Source organism: Periophthalmus magnuspinnatus, chromosome 5 (genome assembly GCF_009829125.3).
Source record: "Periophthalmus magnuspinnatus isolate fPerMag1 chromosome 5, fPerMag1.2.pri, whole genome shotgun sequence".
Taxonomy (NCBI): Eukaryota; Metazoa; Chordata; class Actinopteri; order Gobiiformes; family Gobiidae; genus Periophthalmus; species Periophthalmus magnuspinnatus.
The window spans coordinates 3,218,075-3,239,160 of record NC_047130.1 but is presented as its reverse complement, the minus strand read 5'-3'; the positions used below and the strand labels follow the sequence as shown (position 1 = coordinate 3,239,160).

The window sequence follows — 21,086 nt, the reverse complement described above, 5'->3', positions numbered from 1 at the left end:
CTTAATGACTCTACTCACAGCTCGTGGCGCAGTGGATAAAAGCAGGCAGCAATAACTTTACGTCCTGACGCGTCTAGAGACGTTTCTTCAGTCCACAGGGCCCGTATTAAGGGCGACAGAGATATGTAATTTCACATTTTCAGGGGGAAAGCGCACAATTACTTACGGCCTGACAAAACAAGGCCACCCAGGCAGAGTTTACTACTGCAACTGGTGAAGGACTTCCAGATCATCTGAGCCGGAGTGGATATAGAGCCGTGCGTAATGCGAGTTTGGTGTGCGCCCTCATTAACCAAATCTCGCTGTCCCTGGTGGCCACTGGAGCAAGAGAGGAGCGGCTTCTTCACACTCACCACACGCACAGAAGACGAAAGAAAAACCTTGATTTATTTGCTGAATACTGTGGTTCAGCTACACTCTTATATTTGTATGGTACCCAGTTCTCCATTCTGGCAGAACGAGCAACCAAAAAACAGGACTCGTCTTCCTATCGATCTGTAAGCGCCACGAAGGTTAATGAGAACAGACATCTCGGTTCCTCTGCTTTTGATCCTACCCCACGCATAGAGATCCTTCATTTCTTTAGGAGGTCAGTAGCAGTAACCCGAGAAGGGCCATAAATAGTGTCCATCCCAGACATGCCTCGTGCCTGTCAATAACCAGAAAGTTCAGACACAACATTTGCAGTGAGCTATGAATGAATCCCTGCTGAGTGCTTGCCATGTGAGGTAATAGTTTGTGACATATAACACTTTGTTCAACATTATGCTTTGAAAATATTCCTGAAAGCATTAAGCAGCAGTGCGCCCCGCTTTTTGGAATAGGTCTGTCACGGGTGATCACGCTGCTCTTGGTTGAAATCCAGACTCATGCGTGGTGTTGTACTGCCCCCACGTGGTCACAATCCAGCACTGTGCGTAAAACTACTTGAGGTCATCCAGATTTATTACAGCGACAGTAAAAGCTGAAGGAGTGCCCTTTTGCAGAGAGGCTGCTCCCCTCCTACACCCGGACTTGGTGAAATAATGAAAGCTACAGCAAAGAGTCGTCTGACATCAGCAAGAAGCGAGAGACAGCGGCATCAAAGCCACTCTGCAAAGCCATAATTCACCCCATGAGTCATAAAATTGAAGTTGAGGGAATTAAATCTTTGATGTGGCTGACACAGACAACAAGGTTCGTTTCAGCGATTTCAGAATTATTTATTTGAAAATATCACACTGTTATAAAGGCTAGAAATAACCAAAAAACTCTGAGTCAGTTGAACACAATTTTATCCATAAATAAAACATAATACAAAATGCCACAAAAGCAGTATTCTGAGCAGAAACAAATATTCCCCACCATTGCATCAGGCAGCAAAATTGTGCTTATATTTTTGGGTAACTTAACACTTCCTGGACTCAAACAAAACAAAAAAAACCCCAAAAAACAAAAAAACAAAACAGCTTTGTCGTAGTATAGAACTGACCATAACTGCTGTGTTCATCTTTTGATTAAAAATGTTAAAAGTTTCAGTAGCAAATAGCAAAGCATTGAATAAAACATTTTAAGCCAAAGAACAAAAATGTGTAAAAAACTGTGCAAGAATTAGAAAACAACAAAACATTTTTAAACCATAAAGACTGGGTCAACAAATAAATAATTAGTCAGTATTTCTTTGTTTCACAAAGTAGTTTGAAATGTTCAGGACACTAAATTTACAAGAACACTGGTTTGGTGTGGTATGTAGCAGCGTTGGTTTAGCTTGTTATTAGTGTTTTATCATGAGAGCCAAAATAGATCTTTTTGGGTAAACATTAGACACATTTGAAATCAGTTATCATATTATACACCGTTTTCCAGTTTTAAAAAGATATTTGTGTAAAAAATCTGGACAAATGATCCAGTCAGTGGTAAATGTGCAATCGACAATATGAATATATGCAACTCAATTGGTTATGTCATATTAAAGTAATTGATAACCTAGACCGCTTCATTTCTATTAGCTGTGTAACGGTATGTCAGTGTTTAGAGACATCTGTTCCTCCACATAAGCTTAAAGAGGCACTAACATTGATAAAACATGACAACGTGTCACATATGAAGCAATCTTGTGGTTACTGCATTTTGGTTAATACTGTCCTCATGGGATGAACATAAACTGGTGTAGTGCCTTCATTTCCTTCACTCAAAAAATAAAACTTACTAGAAAATAGTAATCTAGTGTCAGGTTGCTGGTAAAAACTGAGGTATCAATTTCGTTCAAACTCCTGTGAGCCTCCAGAGTAAACAGCAGCCTCTCCCTCATAGTTCTTCATGTAGTGTGGGACGTTTCCATTTGGGATGTTCAGTGACATAATCCACTGCCTCCAACACAATCCGCATAAACTCCTCCACATCAAAAGTGTAGTTGGTAAACTTTGGATGGTCTCCTAGAGTCGGGTGGTGCCCCTAAAATGTTACATAAGAAGTGAAAAGATAAGATTAGACTGTTGAAGATTGATGGTAGTTAGTCTCAGAAATAAACATATGAAAATCTCGGATAAATGAAAAATCATTGTTTAAAGATGGAAATCAATTTAGTGAGTAAGTGAGTGTCTATGAGAGGAGCTGACATTGACTGTGAAAAGTATGTCTGGTTCCAGCCTGTGTGAAACAGTAAAAAAAAATATAAAACTAATAAAATAAATGAATAAATAAAATTACAGAAACATCTGAACAATAACAAACTTTTTTCCCTTTAAATGTATTGCATTTTATTTTAAGGTGAAGTGTGTAATTCAGTAGAGATGTTACTCCACCATTTAGCATTAAACACATGTTGCATTTAATCAATTCCAGATGTTTTTATAGCAAAAAAAAGTTACATAGTGCTCCTTTAAAAACAAAAAGGCTTATCAACATGCTTCCTCAAGTAAAAGCTAATCTATGTTTCAAGTGTGTAGTGTGTGGAGCAAAGATTACAGTCATAAAAATAAATACAGCAGTTATAGTCGTTTATAGCTGCCTCTCAGGTGCACTTCTTATTGCACCGATACAGACAAGCAATAAAACATAAACAGAGAAAAATGAGCCAAAATCACTGTTCATTAATTGGACGTGGACATGCAGCAGGTGTGCGAGTCTAAAAGCCAGGTGGTGTAAACCAAAAGTGTGCAGGTGCCAGAACGCTAATAGTTGATATGGGACTTCTCCCCTCCTACCTTGTCCTGGGGGAACACTTTGTCAATTTTCTGCCAAGTCACGTATCGGACGCCCCGCAGACGCGCCAAATCCCGATAGCAGCTCTCATCCTCACAATTATATCTGAGAGGGACAGACGAACACACGTTAACTTTTGTGCACTCTTTGCTCTGTACCACACGCCACCAAACACACACAGACACTTAAACATACTTTCCAATCAGTTTCTTACACAGCAGCCAGGTGTGACCAATGCCGGTTTAATAAGGTCATATTTTACAGCAGTGTGGTTCAAGGAAGCACTGGTAGCTTTATGCTTTAATACATTTTTCTTAGTCTCAGTCACACATTGTCTATTTCTACTCTACACTTGATCAGGTACACAGGTGAAGTTTCACTTACAGCTCAAATATGACAGCCCAGTCAGGGAGGAAGAGCAGATGTGTGAGGCCTGCCCCGTGCATTCCTATGAACACATCAGAGTTATGGGTGATCCTCAGTTGCTCCAGGAAAGAAATGTCCCTATAAAGCAGAAATATGTACCAGTCATTCATTGATCACAAAAAGAATGTTAGTTTTTCTTCAATTAAATGATCAAACTTAGTGCTGATAAAGACGGTGAAGTCTGTCTGTGACTACGGCTTATAGGGGACTTGTGGTTTACGGTGGTCAAACTAGATAATCATTTGAGCAGGTATCAATACAAAAAAAGTCACATTCACAGGACAGAGATGAACCTTTCCTGAATAGCTTTAGAATGATGTCAAGCTGTATCAGAACAAGTATAAGACCACACAGACTAGTATACACCCATGGAACACAATAGGACCTATCTGGAAGACTAAGAGACTACACAGATAAAAGACCACATGGTAATATAAACAAAAGTACACGATTTAATGCTGAAAAACATTCTATTGTCTAAACAAAGAGTGTTTTTTTGTTATCTTTATCAGAAACAGGTTTGCTGGTGTAGGATGCGCCACCTGCCTGTCTCCACGGAGATGTTATCACTTCACCTGGAATGTTCCACGAAATTTAGTTTTATTGCTTTTGCCAGTTACTTGTCTCTACAAAGACAAATGACTTTAAAGTTTATTCTGCGGAACATTCTTGGGAAAACAATAACAATTTCACTCAGACAACATTTCTGGGTGTCGAATACTTCTCCTGAAATGTTACATAACGCACAACTGAAAAAATAAGAGGAATAACAAGGAATTTTAATACGCATTCATCTACTTTTTCCTTCATTTTAGAAAGTCACTTTGACATGTACCCCCAAAAATAAAGTGCAGTAATTGTTTGACTCTCCCTCTTCATTTTAAATCAACTGTTCTTGATAGATCTGTGTAATAAAAACGATATGTGCAATACAAAAGAAATAAAGTGGCCCATGAGTTTTTTATGATGGTCAATTTGTTGTGTGGAAGTGCTGTGTAGTAATATAGTGGCTAAGCTATAACTCACTTGTATTTGTAGTCAACCACATTGACCTCCAGTAATGGCACCGTCTTCAGGGCATTTACCAGCTGTAAAACAAAGGCCCAACACATTCCCTGATCAATGAGAGAGCAAACAAATATAGCTGTCGGCAGTATAAATCACGGGCCTCCTTTACTTGTATTGTTTATAGCGAATAAGATTTTAAATAGGCATTTAACACAGGCTGGCAGTAAATCAATGTCTGTCTGAGAGGCTGAGACGGACGATGGAGAAGCCAGGAGAGAGAGCGACAGGGAGATAGAAGACGGCGGCTGGGCTTCGGCGGTGGGCTAGACGGGTGGGGGGAAGCTGGATGGCTCACCTCAACTTGGTTTAAAATTCTCCTGTGCTCGGTGCTACGTGCCAGCAGGGTGACGCGAACTGCCCCCTCCTGGAAAGTGCAGCGCAGCCAATAATCAAACACAGCACAATAAGGTAAATGTGTGATTAAATTAAAGAAGACACATTATGCTTTTTATGGTCTTTAGTTTTACCTGATTTTGACTGTCTTGAACATGTGAAAAAACAGAGCTAGTTCATTTTAAACAGTTTGCAGTTACTTCTCATTTACCTTGTGCATTCTGAGCGTTCTAATTATTCACAGTGTTGAGTTTATAACCGCTTTTGACAACGTTCAGAGGCTAGAGCAGATTTTTGCCATGAGGGTCAAGCTAACAAGAACTAGTGGAAAATAAAACGCATTATAATTCGGATAATTCAGAGTCAGAGAGGGTGTGCAGAGGACGCATTTTGCCCTCAAAAGCTGCTTGCACATTATCTCTACTCGGGCAAGCCAAATTTTGCTAAAATACATGGAAAAAACAGGTACAGGCCTATAACATGTAGATCATTATTTTACATTTTGTCATTGTAAACCACAATATCAATCACAATCAGGTTAATAATAGAAAGTCCATTAAATTACTGTTTAAAACTGCACAGCTAAAAGGCCCCACCTCTTCAGAGCAGTATTTTACCGTAGTAAGCAGCATTTAATTAATTTACTTGATTTTATTGTTGAAAAACACCTACATAACTTTCTGAACCCAACATGTATGACTCAGAGTGTGATTTTTTTTTTTTTTTTTATAAATGTAAGTAAAATAATTCTAACACCTTGAGGGAGATAGGAGGTACGTGAAAATTGATATTTTATGAGGAATCAAGTCTCAGCAATGCTCAACAATGCCAGATTACTCAAACATGCATGAACACCACTTATTAAGTCAATTTTATATACAATGCCTCCTTTAAAATAATCATTCGTTTTGCGTTTACTTGGGCTTTTCATACCTTTGGTCCAGTCTGAGCAATGTGCAGTCTGTGGAGGACATGTTGAGAGAAAGCCCTGAACAGCCCTTCACTGGAGCAGTCGGAAATCTGACAAACACAAACAAGAATAAAAGATTATACACATTATAAAACCTTATTACCTGCTACACTGTTTATTTTCATAACCACCTGACAAGAATCACCCCTCTCTCTGAAAACAGCATTAGATACTTCGGCAAGTGACCTCTAATGCATCCATGAAGACAAAATAGTCCTGTGTTTCCTAGTCCACCCCCACCAGTCTGATTTCTATTGGGCCCAAAACTAAATAAATCTATGTTTTATCATCTACAACAGATATTGCATACAGTAAATAAAACTCACTAGAGGAGTGTTGTAAAAAAGCCCGTATCTCATTCTTGGAAGGAGGGAAAAGACAACATCTTTGAAGCATACCTACGGACAGAAGTGAATATATGAACAATAAACATAAATAGTAATAATGCTCAGTTCAAGCTAGATATTCACTCTTAATTTATACGATGATTTTATTTACATATAGGTTTAGTCTGGTCTTAAATGGTGCTATGATACGTACTTGTTTAGAGTCATAGGTCTTCAGGTGGATGATATCAAAATCTGTGAAGGCCTGCCATGTTTCACTGAAAAGATCCCCATAGCTGTAGTTACTCTGGAACAAAAGACAAAAACATGTTAATGAAAGAATAGAAAGTATTTGCGCAAAAAGCAAACATAAAAGTAAACTGGGTAATAGTCAGTTTGATGGGTTTTAGTCAGTGCCATCAAAATCTTCCCCATTACACCCATTAAAATGCACGTCATCCGAATGTGAAGAAAGGAGATAACTGGAGGCAAAATGAAGAAATAGTACATCTTAAATGATTAACTGACATCAGATCTAAACACGAATGATATGAAGTCTTTATAATTTTCCCGGGATTTGCTTCTTTACTGTGGATTAAAAAATATATATCTTTTTTGCATAAAACGGTATTTGAGGTATAGTATGTAATATATCTGTATCCACATATTCTGGGGTCAACATTTCTGCCAAGTAAAACCTAAAACTCCTGATTTTGCCTTTATCAAAATGCCAAAAGGCAAACTCTCAAATAAAATAAACAAACGGCACAAAGGATACAATTGTAAATGTCCTTAAAACCAGGAAAGTATATAATCTACATCTAGCAGAGTGGTTTTCATTTGCCAAAGCCCCTTGAATTGCTATATTTTGTGACATTCTGTGGTTAATCCTAATTTCTCCATTGAAGTCACATTATGTTTCACTTCACTTTTGCCTCCAGTTGCCTCTATTTCAAAATTTAGAAAGAATTTGTTCGCAAACATTTAAACGGTCTCACTGAGTTTATTCAAAAAATGTGTATTTACTTAGTGACCCAGCTTTCTGCGTTAATTTGCTACGCCTTTGAGATTACCGTAAACTTGTATTAACTTTGCAAACAATCACATTTTGTTTATTTTTCCTAGTACCCCACCTCCATATTAAGCGTGTGATCAGATGCCTACCGTATCCCACATAACGATGTTGACGTCTGAGCTGAAGGAGTTGTTGATGTGCTGGGAAATGTAAAGGTTGACAAAGTCGCAGAAGTGATGATACATGTTCACACCTTCAACAACAATAGAACATCTTTACACAATATTACTCGGCTTCTGCAGTCCTTGCATCAGATATGTATTGTGTTTTACTGACCTGCATCCAGTTTCATGAAAATAGTAGGTTTGTCTATTATCATGTCACAGTGTTGGTCATCAGTGGGTTGAAAGTTTAACTCTGTGTATGTTTGAAGCTCAGCATACCTGCAAAAAATGAATATGAGACTGTTTATGCACAATACTGAGGTGATTCATTCTGTAAACCCTCAGAATAATTATATGTTCAAGTTCAATTAATTATTTGTTTTAGGAGGATAGTACGTGATGTAATATTTATCATCGTTTCACAGTCAAAAGGCTGTTTGTGAAGAAAAACTGGAAAAAGCTGAAGATGTCAAGCTGTAAAGTTCTTAAAGGTCCTATATTACACAAAATTGACACTGGTGAGCTTTAAGCCATGTTATAATTGTGTTACCTCATCAAAAACATACCTGACATTGTATTTTGTTTCATTCACACGTGTTTGTGTTGCCTACATCTTCAGCTCAAAATGCTCTGTTCCACCTTGTGATGTCATGAAGCATCACAAGGTGGAACTTTTTATCTTTAGTTCAGTAGAGATTGGCCATTCCAGGGCTGATATCATCCAAATGATTCTAGTGAAGGTGTGTGGAGTTTAAAAACACAGTGGAGCACTTCCTACTACCACATGACATCACAAGGTGGAACAGAGTGTTTTCTATTTGAGAGAAGAACTCAGCCTAAATATGCAGGGTTTATGTGCTAAATGTGTGAATTAAACAAAACAAAACCCAACCCCAGGTATAGATCAGAAAATAGCGTAATATGGGCTCTTTAAAAGGAAGGCCTCTGTCTACACTCACCTAAAGGATTATTAGGAACACCTGTTCAATTTCTCCTTAATGCAATTATCTAATCAACCAATCACATGGCAGTTGCTTCAATGCATTTAGGGCTGTGGTCCTGGTCAAGACAATCTCCTGAACTCCAAACTGAATGTCAGACTGGGAAAGAAAGGTGATTTAAGCAATTTTGAGCGTGGCATGGTTGACTACAATGCTACAATTTGCACGAGCTCACCAAAAATTGGACAGTTGACTGGAAAAATGTTGCCTGGTCTGATGAGTCTCGATTTCTGTTGAGACATTCAAATGGTAGAGTCAGAATTTGGCGTAAACAGAATGAGAACATGGATCCATCATGCCTTGTTCCCACTGTGCAGGCTGGTGGTGGTGTAATGGTGTGGGGGATGTTTTCTTGGCACACTTTAGGTCCCTTAGTGCCAATTGGGCATCGTTTAAATGCCACGGGCTACCTGAACATTGTTTCTGACCATGTCCATCCCTTCATGACCACCATGTACCCATCCTCTGATGGCTACTTCCAGCAGGATAATGCACCATGTCATAAAGCTCGAATCATTTCAAATTGGTTTCTTGAACATGACAATGAGTTCACTGTACTACAATGGCCCCCACAGTCACCAGATCTCAACCCCATAGAGCATCTTTGGGATGTGGTGGAACGGGAGCTTCGTGCCCTGGATGTGCATCCCACAAATCTCCATCAACTGCAAGATGCTCCTATCAATATGGGCCAACATTTCTAAAGAATGTTTTCAGCACTTTGTTGAATCAATGCCACGTAGAATTAAGGCAGTTCTGAAGGCGAAAGGGGGTCAAACACCGTATTAGTATGGTGTTCCTAATAAACGTTCAGGTGAGTGTAGGTCATCAATAAAAAGAGTTATATCCAAAATGCAGGGACAATTAACAAGCAAGGATATATATTTTTTTTCCTGAAGGTTTAAATATTCATTGCAAATCGAATCACGGTGCTAGCATTTGATTTATAGTAAAATAAACGTATGCACTGACCTCCGACTTGTGCAATGTTTAAAATAGTGCAATATTTTTATTGAGTGCAATAAGGTCGTTTGTGTGCAATATTTAATATAGTGCAATATTTGATTCAGTGCAATATGTCTGAGTGCAATATTTGATACAGTGCAATATTTAATGTAGTGCAATATTTAACATAGTGCAATATTTATCAGTGCAATAGTTAATATAGTGCAATACTTGCTCAGTGCAGTATGTGACTCTGCAGTATTTACTGTAAATCTTGTTGAGAGTTGTAGTCTGGGGTGTTTTAATGTTTTAATGCTTTAATGTTTTAATGTCTAGCTATCTTAGTTATATTGTGTTAGAGTGTTCCATGTCTGTTTGTATTGAAGGGTGAGTTGTTTTTAATCTCGCTGTGCATATGTATGGTGTTGTACATATGTATAGTGACAATAAATGCATTCTATTCTAATGGATATTAACTTGGATAAGCTTTAAAGTATGGTTGCTAGGTAACAGTTTAAGGATTATCTATCTATGCCACATCTTCTTTTCATGTCCTTTCCCGAAATTATCTAGACTAAAGAAAACAATGTACACTCTTTTATGTTTTAACTATGTTGTTTTAGTCAAATTAGTAGTTTAGCATGTCATAAGATCATTCAAGCATTTTGATAGATTTTCTTTATATTTTATCAATCCTATAATTTTAGATAATTTTACATTTAAAACAAATTAATTAACAACTCTCTCTCAAATTTATGTTGAAAAGTTACGCACTTATGCAGCAAATAATAACTTAGGTGATGCTTTATTTTAGTCTACACGGTAACAACATGTAATAAGAAGGTTAAACAGTGTTGTTGCATTGTACTGCATATGGTAGATAGTTGTGACTTCTATCAGAATAACACAGTTAACCAAAAAATGTGAAGGTGGATTTCCTAACAGTAAAACTGCATTAGTTAGACAGTGAATCAGGACAGGACATGCTTGTCTCTTGTCTCACCAGGATTGTAAAGGGCTCTTATGCTCTCCAGCAGCAGCTAGTGCACGCTTGTTCAGTCGACAGCTGCCGCCAATCTCACCTCTCTGAATGAAATCATCCTTGTATCTGCAGAGTAAACATAAACGCTTTTCAAAACACAAGAAACCATGTATTACTTTTGCCTACAGAGACATGGGTCAAATTCAAATCCACTGACCTCTCATGGCTTCGCCGAGGGTTACGCAAGTCCAAATAAAGGTTTGTTGCCTTACAGAATCGAGTGTGGCTGCTGCATTTCAATGTGGAATCTCCCTAGGTAGATAAATGACAGATCTAATATCTGTGTAATTTTGTTTAGTACTTTAGCTTGGACACACAGCTGACAGACCATTGTTATTTTATTCTTCTTCTACATAAAAAAGCTACAAAGAATAAAAATCAGAGGTTGCTTGACTGGTGCTTTTAGGTTGTGTGTAGTGTACATTAAGCATATAGCACACAATGACAATATCCTTTAACGGGTTGAATGCCAGCTGCCTTCCTGTTGACTGCAAACTGTGGGAACAAGGGAAGGGAGCGTTTGTACTCACCGGCTTGGTGGGCTTGCACAATACTTTGAGCTCAGAGAGGCGCTCTTTCACATAGCCAAAATCAGCCTGCTTCCAGAAAACCTTCTGGGCTGCTTCCAGTGTACGTGCCCTGACAGAAAAGGCGAGATTTGTTTAGACTGAACACGTCCTTATCCTGCAATCAAAGATGTTTCCCCATATTGCTACTAGTTGTAATAGTCACTTTAATGATCAGAGTCTAGATAGATGTCTCTGTGCATGGAGGTAATTACCATCCTGTGTCGACTTTGGTGCAAACAGGATAGCCAAAGTGCTTCTTTGGATCGCAGTTCTTTTCATAACCCCAACATGCTGATTTGCCCAGAGCTTCCTATTGTGGAAACGGGAACAAAAAAACATTTTAAAGTAGACCTTCAAATCATTTTAGAGTATTTGTGCTTTAAATGATATGTGCTGTACATTTCAGAAAGAGTCACTGTACCATCATTATAACTAATCTTACTTTAAAAGGGCAAAGGGCGTCCTTGCGGCATATCTTGGTGACCCTCTTGTTGTTGTTGAGGAAGTAGGGTATGTGCTCTGGTGGCAGGGAAATCCTGCTGTAGTCCAGCTGCTCTGCTACTTTTATGTGGCTGTGGTCCTCAGTCACCTCAGACGAAAGCACAATCATACAAGAAACTATGCCCACAACCAAGAGCCGCATAGTCAGACCCAGAACAACATGGGACACAGTCACTCTCTCCTGGTGGACCTCTGTGACTGTGAGGAAAAATGGAGAGTCTAGTCATACATAGATTTAGCCTTGCATTTTTTGCTTTGCTTAAGTCATTATGTGGGAGCAGACAAAATCCAACACAGGAAGCATTTCTCACAGGTTCCAACTGTGTGAGAAATGATATCAACAAACCAAAAATAGAAACAGGTGTGTGAAAAGAAACTAAACACATACGCACAAAGTTACTATGGGGTGTGTTATTAATGGGTAATAAAAAATAGCCTGACTCACATTAATTAGACTGTTAAAATGATAATATAGGCTCAATAAAAGCCACTTCTTTTGCAGATGAATAGGTGAAGTTTTCTTTGGATAGGGAAAATTAATTTACCCTAAATTCTAAGAAAAGTGCTTTATGCAAATGATAGAAGATTTCTTGTAGGCTGACTGTGGACATGCACCTCTGTATAGCCTACAAACCAAACCACACAAAGAAAAGAAGTCCAGATATAATGTGTTATTCCATATAATCAATAGCATGTAATCTGTGATCAATGTTCATTAAAGCTTGACTGATCCTCGATGATAATCAATAACTGTAGCGTTACACGTGCAAACCTGCAAGTGCTGAAGTAAACAGAAAACAAAACATGAAATATCACACAGCAAATTGAAAGCAATCAATTATTTATAAGAATCATTTTGCATTTCGTGTTGGTGCAGCTAGAGCCTTTTAATGGTTGTGCGCTTTGTTATTGACAAAGTAACAAAATGATGCGTGCTTCTTCCCATAACAATCATAATGAACGCTTACAGATGCAGGATACATTTAAACTGAACCAAGAATAAAGATCCTACAGTCTGACCAAGTGTAGAAATGAACTTTTAACACAAACCTTGTCCACGCTCTTGCTCCTCTGCTCAGATCCTCCAGACTGAAGCAGCACAGACGCCGGTGGTGGTCGCCATGACACCGGAAACATTTATGGGAAGAAGGTCCACAAGAGGGCGCTGTTCATTACTTATTTCTACACCTGAGTGAGCCTAATTTAAGGACAAAATAGTTTATATATATGTATATATATATATATATATATATATATATAAAATAAAACAAATTAAAAAAAAAAAAAAAAAAAATTATATAAAATAAAATAAAAAACCAAAGGCTTCAAATTGGTTCATAATAAGCACCTCACCATCCAAATAAATGTTTATTTCTTTGTCTATACAGTTGAACATATTTTAATTTAAATCTTGTAAATCTGATTGCACAACATCCTTTCACATATTAATTAAGAGTGTATTGAACAAAACAATAACAATCTTCTGTGCAACCTATTCATTCTTTCTATCTTTGCATCTGTGTTATAACAATAAAATATTTGTATAGTGCAAAATCCATCACCATATCCTAAAGTTAAATGTCAAAAAACCTACGTAAATCATTAAAATATGAACATCATTAAATTCAATAGACTTCAAATAATGTACAGATTGTAGCCTTCAGACCTAATTTTACACATGATACAGTGATTAAACATTTTGTGTGCAGTTTAATTTGTAAATGGCATTTAGGAAAAATTAACCAATCAAGAAGTATCTCATTTATTTCTGGTTTCGTAGAAGTTCATCAATTTGTGTTTTGTACATGTTCTTCACATCTTCTAGGTCCAACCTTAGCTCTTCTGCTTCCTCTGCCTTTTCTCCATACATCTGTAAAATGGTGTTGTGCCGCTGTTCCAAATCCTGTAATTAATATAAGAAATATTACTGTGTCATTACTGAAATAATGATAATGACTAAAATTGCCACTTCTCAAGATAACTCACCTTTAGTTGAACTTTGAGCTTGGGGATCTCCTTCACTTTTTCCTCCATGTCGTCATTTTGATTGGTGAGTCGAACAAGCTCTTCTGCCATCACTGAACGACTCCTCTCAAGACCGGCAATCTCAAGCTAAAAGCACAAAACGACCACACATTATTCTTTTATTTATTTTTTTGTTTTATTATTTTGTGTTTGTTTTTTTTTACCTGTAGTTGTGCGATCTCCCCCTCTCTGAGTTTGAGCTGAGACTGGAGGTTCTCTATAATGCTGGAGCCCCCAGACAGCCGGGCAGCTTCGTACAGATTGGTCCCACTCATAGATACTGACAAAGACATGTTTCCAAGAGAATGGTCTAAAGAGTCATCCTGAGGAAGAGAATTGCTCAGTAAATTAATATTCAACAGGTGTAATAATTAGCCTAAAATATTTTCTGTTCATATTTAAAGTTTACTTATTTTGATAATTGTTCACCAACTGTGTGGTCATTACCTGGGAAAGAACTGAGGTATGCAGCCCAGCATTATCCACCCCACTGATAGAGCTAGAGCGGGACAGGGATGGTGTTGAGGACGCTGGAGGCTCTCTACGTTCCTGAGAATAAAATGTATTCATATTCAATAGCATGCAGGAAAATAATTATATCAGATGGTCTATTTTTATAACCATCTCCCAAGTAACAATGTAAAAAAAAAAAAAAAAAGGCAGTTCAAATGTATCCGGTGTATTGTAACACTTTATGGGGTATCAGAACACATTGTTAATTATATCGACACCAACCTTTTCTCTGAGTGCTTCCTGTGCCAAATAGCATTTCTTCTTTTCCTGCTCCACCTTCATTTTCTCCATCTCAAGCTGATTGTTCAGCAGCAGCTTGGGAGAACAACAAAATAAGACCATATTCCAAGGATATTTAAACAGTGTCTAATAGTATAGATTTTTAACATCCAAATGTTGTGCAATTGTTATATAAATACAGGACGACACAGTCCTACATACTGGACTGTATGTAGGACCCAAGAAGTATTATTAGCAATGGTAGTAGAGAGCCCCCTAGTGCTCAACATGCAGCTATGCACCTTAATTCCAGCACCCCGGATTTAAACAACGTCTGTGTGTCGGGGTGTGTCTGTGTGTGCGTGCGTGTGTGTGCGTGCGTGGGTGTGAATGTCCACTGTTCTGTGTGCCTTTTAATTGCCAGATAAAACTATTTTAATTGAATAGAAATATATTTATTTTTATTTTAAAATAAGAAATCAACAGACGACAAAACCCTGAAGTATTTCTTTTACACTTAGAATATGACCTTTACCTTTTCTTTTTTTGTCTCCTCTAATACACGGGTGTGCTCTCCTTGCAGATTTTCCAACTCCACAAGATGCCTGAAGTTGAAAACACATTACAAGGAAGTCATTAAAAATAAATACCAGCACAGATATATACCATGCACAGCATTTCTTAAGCTGTGTTTAAATTCTATGGGTATGCATGCATCTTCTTTAGGCCTTATTTCAAAAATGTTACGAGCCAGCCAGGAGTCGAACCTAGAATCTTCTGATCCGTAGTCAGACGCGTTATCCATTGCGCCACTGGCCCACTGACAGTGTGGGGGTTTCCCGCACTCTTTTGTAACACAAAAAGAGTGTGAGGCCTGAATGACTCAGAGGTTCCTCCCTTCCCCCGACAAACATTCTACATCACTGGCCTCTTTCTCAGTTTAAAGGGGAAGTGCTGCTCTTGTTTCCACAGAGCAGTCTGACAAACCTTTTGCAGATATTTAGTTGGAGGTGAATCATAGAAAAGCTCCTGATCACTAGACAGTTATGTGACTGTGTAATAATTATAAAAATAATTTTGACTAAAGTTTTTTAACAGTTTAATTGCATTTTCCATTTGTAAACAGGGCGCAAAGCAGAATGTCATAGATTTTCCAAGTTAGTATTTTTACCTGCTACTTTCATCCTCTAGTTTTTCCCTTTTGCTTTTCTCAGCATCCAGCTGTGCCAGAACTCTGGCCTTTTCTTGGCGAAGCAAAGAATTCTGGGACTCCAGAGAAGCAAGCTGGGATTTGATAGACAACAGTTCTTCTGAGGCTGCACGCTCTTTTTCAACAGCAACAGCCAGCTGTGCCTGAGCATCCACTTTAACAAAGACAAATGGAAACAGCGAATATTAGCCACTAAAATGTTTTATTTTTTGTTTATGTCTTTCTGTTTTATTTGCCTTTAGTATGCTAATAAAACCAATATTTAATAATTTTGTCTTCTCATCTTTTTAAATTTACTACAAGACCAATTTAAGTAATAGTAGAAAGAAGTTGGACGTTTAACACAGTAAAAATAAAGATGTGATTTGTGTGTGTGACTTACCAAGCCTATCAGAAATGTTCTTCTCCAGTTTTTCCCAGGATGCAGTTTGTCCGCCTAATGAAGCCTGTAGGTTCTCTATCTGACGCAGTAAAGGTCTGGTAGCGGAGGTCACACTCTGACTGAGCTCGTGATTCCTGGTCTCAGCCTCCTGGAGGCGCTATAAACAACGACAATCGAGAATGAATACATGATTTTCTGGAGAAGAGAAGTAACTTAGAGGGTTGTATTATACCTGCTGCAGCTCACTGATCTCTTCCCGTAAATAATCTTCCTTTCTTGCTTGCTGTTGCTCTGCTCTTTGTAAAGTCAGTCTGAGGTCAGCCACCTATAAACCAACATAACTTGATTAAACTACAAATTTAAAAATAGAGATACCTGTTTAATTACACAAGTACACCTTTAACCATTAACATTAATGCACAAATGAATGGCGTTACGTTTAGGTACCTGGCTGGCCAGAGCTTCCTGTTGCACTCTGGCCTCTTCTTGGGCTTTTTCAAGAGCCAGACTCAGCTGTTCTTTAGCTTGAATTTCCCGGCTCAGAGCTGCTTCTTCAGCCTCACTTGCTCTGCTGGCATTTGCCTTATGAAGTTCAGCCAGTTCTCTGTGAACAGCAAACAACATTAGCTATGAAGCTTTTAATGCAGAGTTTATATAAAGAAACAAGAAATGGTTTTACTTGTAAGCGTTGTCAAGAGCAGATTGTAGGCTTCGATTTTTCTCTTGTAGATCATCATCGTTAGCCTCCAGTCTACCCATCTCCTTCTCCTGCCTTTCAACTACTGTATTTAGTTTTTTGATGTTTTCCCGATGCTGTTTCTCCACCTCTTCCTTTCCATCGAGAACCTTAACAGTCAAACCATATGCTTAACATCTTAAACAATAAGCTATAATGAAAGGTTAAAATGTTTTGATGTAGATTTAGCACTAAACCGAACCTGCTGCAGAAGTTTAAGCTCTTCCTCCAGCTCTTTGATTTTCTTCTCCTGCTTTATGATCCTGGAGTCACTCTCTTTTTCTTTGGCACGTAGTTTTTTGATGATGTTGCTATGCTGCAGTTGTTGTTTGGATAGTTTTTCACCTGTGTGAGGAGAGTGTAAGGTGAATAGTCTGCACTTTGTAGGGCCTCAGTTATAAGTCCATGCTCTAAATTGTGAGTATAAAATAGCATGTTCAATTTTTGGACATGTTGCCAGTGATTTACGATTGAGAAGTGCGCATGTTATTTCTGTCACAACACTGATATGTAAATGAGGACATACATCAAGAGCAAACATTTACTCTGTTCCTACTATATGGGCAATTGCAATGCCAATTGCCCCTACTTCAGTCATTTGGATCAAGGAGCATCTGACTGGGACCCATGAAAACTTTTAACAGCAGGTTAACCAGCGCCGGTGAATCCTTTGGACTCAAACACAGTGACTGGGACAGCTGTGGAACGGTCCGGATTAGTGGAATACTTGTCGTGTCAGGAACAAAGTGTTGCAGGTTAAGTGTATATTTTATTACCGCTGCTTTGAAAATAACATGTTATTATTTCATCTGTACTTGTTGGTTCTTTTTTAAAACTGTCTGTGTAGACCCTCAGTCGTCCAGGTCTGATCCATAGCAAACGACAACGTTAAATCTGTCAACTGGACAAATCGTTGTAGGAGTGAAGACGTTTCGTTGCTCATCCAAGCCGCTTCTTCAGTTCTGGTCAGAATTTCAATAGGGTATAGGGTGAATAGGGTAGTCTCAGCTGAAACTGGAAACAAAAGCTGTTTACAGTTTCAGTGTGGTTAGCCCCTCCCCTCAGATAGATTTAAGGCAGTGGCCACCAGCATTCTGACCAGAACTGAAGAAGCAGCTTGGATGAGCAGCGAAACATCTTCACTTTTGTCCAGTTGACAGATTTAACTTTGTCGTTTGCTTTTTAAAAACTGTTAAAATCACAATCAAACGCCCTAGCGGTGCACAAATTGCAACATCTATCCCATATAAAAAGGGATTGGCACATTAACAGTTTGGCATCTCTGTGAGAAACTGTCAGGTTTTTGCTCTACTTTTAGCATGGTTACCGTTTTAGCATATGAGCATATGTGTAATAAAGTAGGTCCAAAGAGAAACAAAATTATGTAGAAACACCCACCTTCTTCTAGCAGACCCCTAATCTGCTCCTCTTTCTCCTTTATTATCTCCATGGTATTGACAGAATTTAACCTTGTAGAAAGCTCTTCTCTCAAGCCCTTTATCTCCTGATACAGTAAAATACATCAGTAACAACCATGTAGTTCACACCCATGAATAAACAGAACACTGGATCAATAAGCCTACCTTCTTGGCTATGTCCCTCTCTTTACAAGCCAGTTGGGCCTTCCTCTCTGTATCTGCTATGCGTTGTGTGAACTCATCCTTTAAGGACTGGACCGTAGAGCTCTCTTCTTTAAGAGTTATAACCTCACTAATAAATAAAAAAACAATGATTCAATAATTTATATGTCAATATTTTGAGTCTTTCGGGAATTGTTGATGTTATACATTGAACCAGTGTGTGTGTGTGTGTGTCTGTGTGTGTGTGTCGGTGTGTGTGTGTCAGTGTACTTACTCTCGGAGGTTGTCACACTCCTCCTCAAGTCGAGCCTTGTCTTTACTGACAGCCAGCAACTGACACTCTCTCTTCTCAAGACGACCAGTCAGCTCATGAATAACCTACAACAATATTGGAGTGAAAAAGAGCCCTACCAACCAATAAAATTTAACTTTCCTAAAAACATATGCATTTTAACAAAAATTAAAGTGATAACAATATTAATGATATGGACTAGTCTCTAACAAAACTAAACTGAAGGTTTAATTGTTTAACAAGGCCAGAATTATGCAGCAGAGCAAAACATTTACTAAACAAATCACATTCAAACTACTACAGACTTGGCTTTAGTTTTCAATCTATAGTTCTATAATAAAATTCAGTACCTTTTGAAGCTCCAGTATCTCAAATGTAGATGCACTCTTCATCTCAACTGTGATTGGTGGAATGAATTTGGGGGTTTCTTGGGAAAAAGACTCAACAAGTGTCAAATTCGCCTCAGACTCTTGGTCCAACAAATCTTCAGGTTGTTCACTATTCACAGGAGTGGCACTGCGGCCACTTTCCTCCATCTCATCCACAGCCTGCTCCTTCAGTGTCTCACCAAAGCCCTCTGCTTCATCCTCACTCTGTGCCTTGCTCTCCACTGCTTCATCCTCCTCTTTTTGACAAACAGATGATTCCACAACAGTTAGCGGAGCAGCTGTTACAGACGCCAATGTCCGACTGCCTGGAATTTCATCGTCAGAGTTCACCTCACTGACACTCCGGCTGTCCAGGGACTGCACACTGAAAGAATCAATTCGCTCAAAAGCATCTGAAGAAGAACCGCAGCTTTCTGTTAATTTGGTGTAATCTTCCAGACGAGGGAAATCTCCACAAGTCGAGGCAGTGAGAAGCTGAAATGAGCCCTGCATTAAGTGAAGCCCAGCCTTCCCTTCAGCAGTCTCTTGTCTGGAGCTGGCCGAGCTTTCACTCAGAACACTCTCGTGGTCCAAAACCTCAATGTCACTGGTGGTGGAAGTTCCTGAGGAAAACGCACTGACTGGAGGAGAGGGGGTGTCATTTTGGCGGTCTTCGGTCTTTGGGTCCTTTTGCTCGACTGACGCTTCCTTCGGGGGTGGAGTAGAGTCAGTAGAATCAGCAGTAATAGTTGGAGTTTGGGACGGTTCTTCTGAATTTTCTGTGTCCTGAGTTTTAGGTTCTTCTGACTTTGCAACCTCTGGAAGGCCACTGTCCACTTCTACTTCATTTGTTTTGGTCTCATCATTATCTGAGTTCAAGGGTTCAAGAGTTGCACATAAAGAAACTGGAGAAACAGGCTGCAGCAGAATGGTGTCAGGAAACTGAGCTGGCGGTGAAGGCTCAGCTGGTTGGCTTTCAGGAAATTCCACACTTTCTTTAACAGTGTCAGTAGTTCTAGGTTTTTGGAGATTAGTGACATTTTCTATCTCTGAGTCTTTCTCTTCTTTCTCTTGTAGCCTTGTTTGTGACTTAGCAGGAGGTACAGAGACAACATGACTTTTGGTGAGACTCGGTACATCTCCAGGTGACAGGAAGGCACTGAAAAAGTTTTCCGATTCATCCACAACAGTTCTGGTGACAGGTGTAGTAATGGCCTCTGATGAAGGAGGAGGTGTAGGTGTCTTTTCCTCTGGGGGAGCTTCCCACTGGGTCATTCCCCAGCCCCCACTTAATGACAACTTCTCAGGCAGTGTAACATCTGACACGAAAGACAAACATTAATAATCACCAGGATGTAGGTTATATTACCATTGTAAAACACAAATACGTACCATTATACGGCATTACAGTTGTATCACCCCATTGATCTTCCTCTTTAATATCCAAAACCCGGTCTATTGACTTTTGGGCTGTTGTTAAAGCTTGCTTAGCGAAGCTTGAAAGATGTGACGCATTGAACCAACTCATTTTAACTATTGTCAGACGTGTCCAAAATCAAACTATCATCCGAGTGTTTGCACCTTTATCATGAAACATACTTTCTGCCTAAGCTAATATATTTGAAATAATATCATAACCTTCTGCTAGAGCACATCAGGGTCCCATAAACAGATCCGGGAAATGTCCGCGTTTAAACCATAAACTAAACGCCATCTAGCTAGAAAAAAACATTAAAGGCAAATCCTCAGCTAGCAAAAGAAAGCTTATGTTTACAACCGGTTTATAACAACTGCCTAAGCCATGTCTACGTCTAAAATTGTGAACACTGTCAAAATTGCACAATACGTATCAGTATAATAGCATTCGTATCGTTAAATCCAACAGTTTTCGGTGTCTTTGCAGGCCATCATCGTTTGTTTTGGTCGCTGTACTTGTTAGCGCTGCTAGCTTTAGCCAGAAGAATGCTATTTCCGGTCCACGTAGCATGATCACGTAAGAGCAGCTCGTGCGTCTTCAGGTGCAGGTAATAAAACACATAATACGAGTGTAAATAGTACCCATATTAATAAGTATTATTAGAATATACTTTCGTCATTTTTGCCTTCAAAATCTTGGATGCTGTGATAAATATTTAAAAGCTACAGAAAGCGTACAGATCAACATTTAACACAGAGTTTAATCAATTTAAGCGTAGCCCAAGACTCCAGCTATTTGACA

General features: G+C 38.8%; 2 protein-coding genes and 1 non-coding gene across 4 annotated transcripts; all 3 read right to left on the bottom strand.

The window, feature by feature from the left end:
- Window positions 1-1,189: 1,189 nt before the first annotated feature.
- Window positions 1,190-12,654, bottom strand: eogt (EGF domain-specific O-linked N-acetylglucosamine (GlcNAc) transferase). Of its 2 annotated transcripts, none has more exons than XM_033966012.2 (16): window positions 12,594-12,654; window positions 11,485-11,741; window positions 11,255-11,352; window positions 11,004-11,112; window positions 10,631-10,725; window positions 10,435-10,539; window positions 7,658-7,764; window positions 7,471-7,574; window positions 6,521-6,613; window positions 6,307-6,378; window positions 5,944-6,030; window positions 4,973-5,041; window positions 4,636-4,697; window positions 3,568-3,687; window positions 3,186-3,288; window positions 1,190-2,433 (listed from the first exon to the last, which is right to left on the bottom strand). In XM_033966012.2, exons 2-16 carry the CDS (start codon window positions 11,683-11,685, stop codon window positions 2,287-2,289), a joined length of 1,572 nt encoding a protein of 523 aa, XP_033821903.1. In that variant the 5' UTR covers window positions 11,686-11,741; window positions 12,594-12,654; the 3' UTR covers window positions 1,190-2,286. The 2 variants fall into 2 exon arrangements, with proteins under 2 accessions (XP_033821903.1, XP_055077669.1); XM_055221694.1 differs by having other exon boundaries at window positions 2,207-2,433; window positions 11,485-11,735; window positions 12,594-12,618.
- A 244-nt stretch (window positions 12,655-12,898) lies between these two features.
- tmf1 (TATA element modulatory factor 1) lies at window positions 12,899-20,872 on the bottom strand. Its single transcript, XM_033966011.2, has 17 exons — window positions 20,261-20,872; window positions 18,851-20,187; window positions 18,483-18,586; window positions 18,212-18,338; window positions 18,027-18,132; window positions 16,831-16,973; window positions 16,572-16,738; window positions 16,340-16,496; window positions 16,125-16,217; window positions 15,893-16,049; window positions 15,472-15,664; window positions 14,836-14,905; window positions 14,304-14,396; window positions 14,016-14,117; window positions 13,733-13,891; window positions 13,530-13,655; window positions 12,899-13,446 (listed from the first exon to the last, which is right to left on the bottom strand). The coding sequence occupies exons 1-17, from the start codon at window positions 20,394-20,396 to the stop codon at window positions 13,306-13,308; spliced, it is 3,411 nt and encodes a 1,136-aa protein (XP_033821902.1). The 5' UTR covers window positions 20,397-20,872; the 3' UTR covers window positions 12,899-13,305.
- Window positions 15,047-15,119, bottom strand: trnar-acg (transfer RNA arginine (anticodon ACG)). The gene has a single exon. It is a non-coding gene; the product is annotated as a tRNA-Arg (tRNA).
- Window positions 20,873-21,086: the final 214 nt, after the last annotated feature.

Excerpts from the sequence above, each read along its gene's own strand:
- eogt (XM_033966012.2), bottom strand. The coding sequence starts at position 11,685 with ATGCGGCTCTTGGTTGTGGGCATAGTTTCTTGTATGATTGTGCTTTCG. Across the intron at positions 7,575-7,657 it reads TTTCATGAAACTGGATGCAG|GTGTGAACATGTATCATCAC; the intron begins GTCAGTAAAACA and ends TTGTTGTTGAAG. Across the intron at positions 5,042-5,943 it reads TTGCTCAGACTGGACCAAAG|GAGGGGGCAGTTCGCGTCAC; the intron begins GTATGAAAAGCC and ends TGCACTTTCCAG.
- tmf1 (XM_033966011.2), bottom strand. The coding sequence starts at position 20,396 with ATGAGTTGGTTCAATGCGTCACATCTTTCAAGCTTCGCTAAGCAAGCT. Across the intron at positions 16,974-18,026 it reads TAGGGGTCTGCTAGAAGAAG|GTGAAAAACTATCCAAACAA; the intron begins GTGGGTGTTTCT and ends CTCCTCACACAG. Across the intron at positions 16,050-16,124 it reads AGATCAGTGAGCTGCAGCAG|CGCCTCCAGGAGGCTGAGAC; the intron begins GTATAATACAAC and ends CGTTGTTTATAG.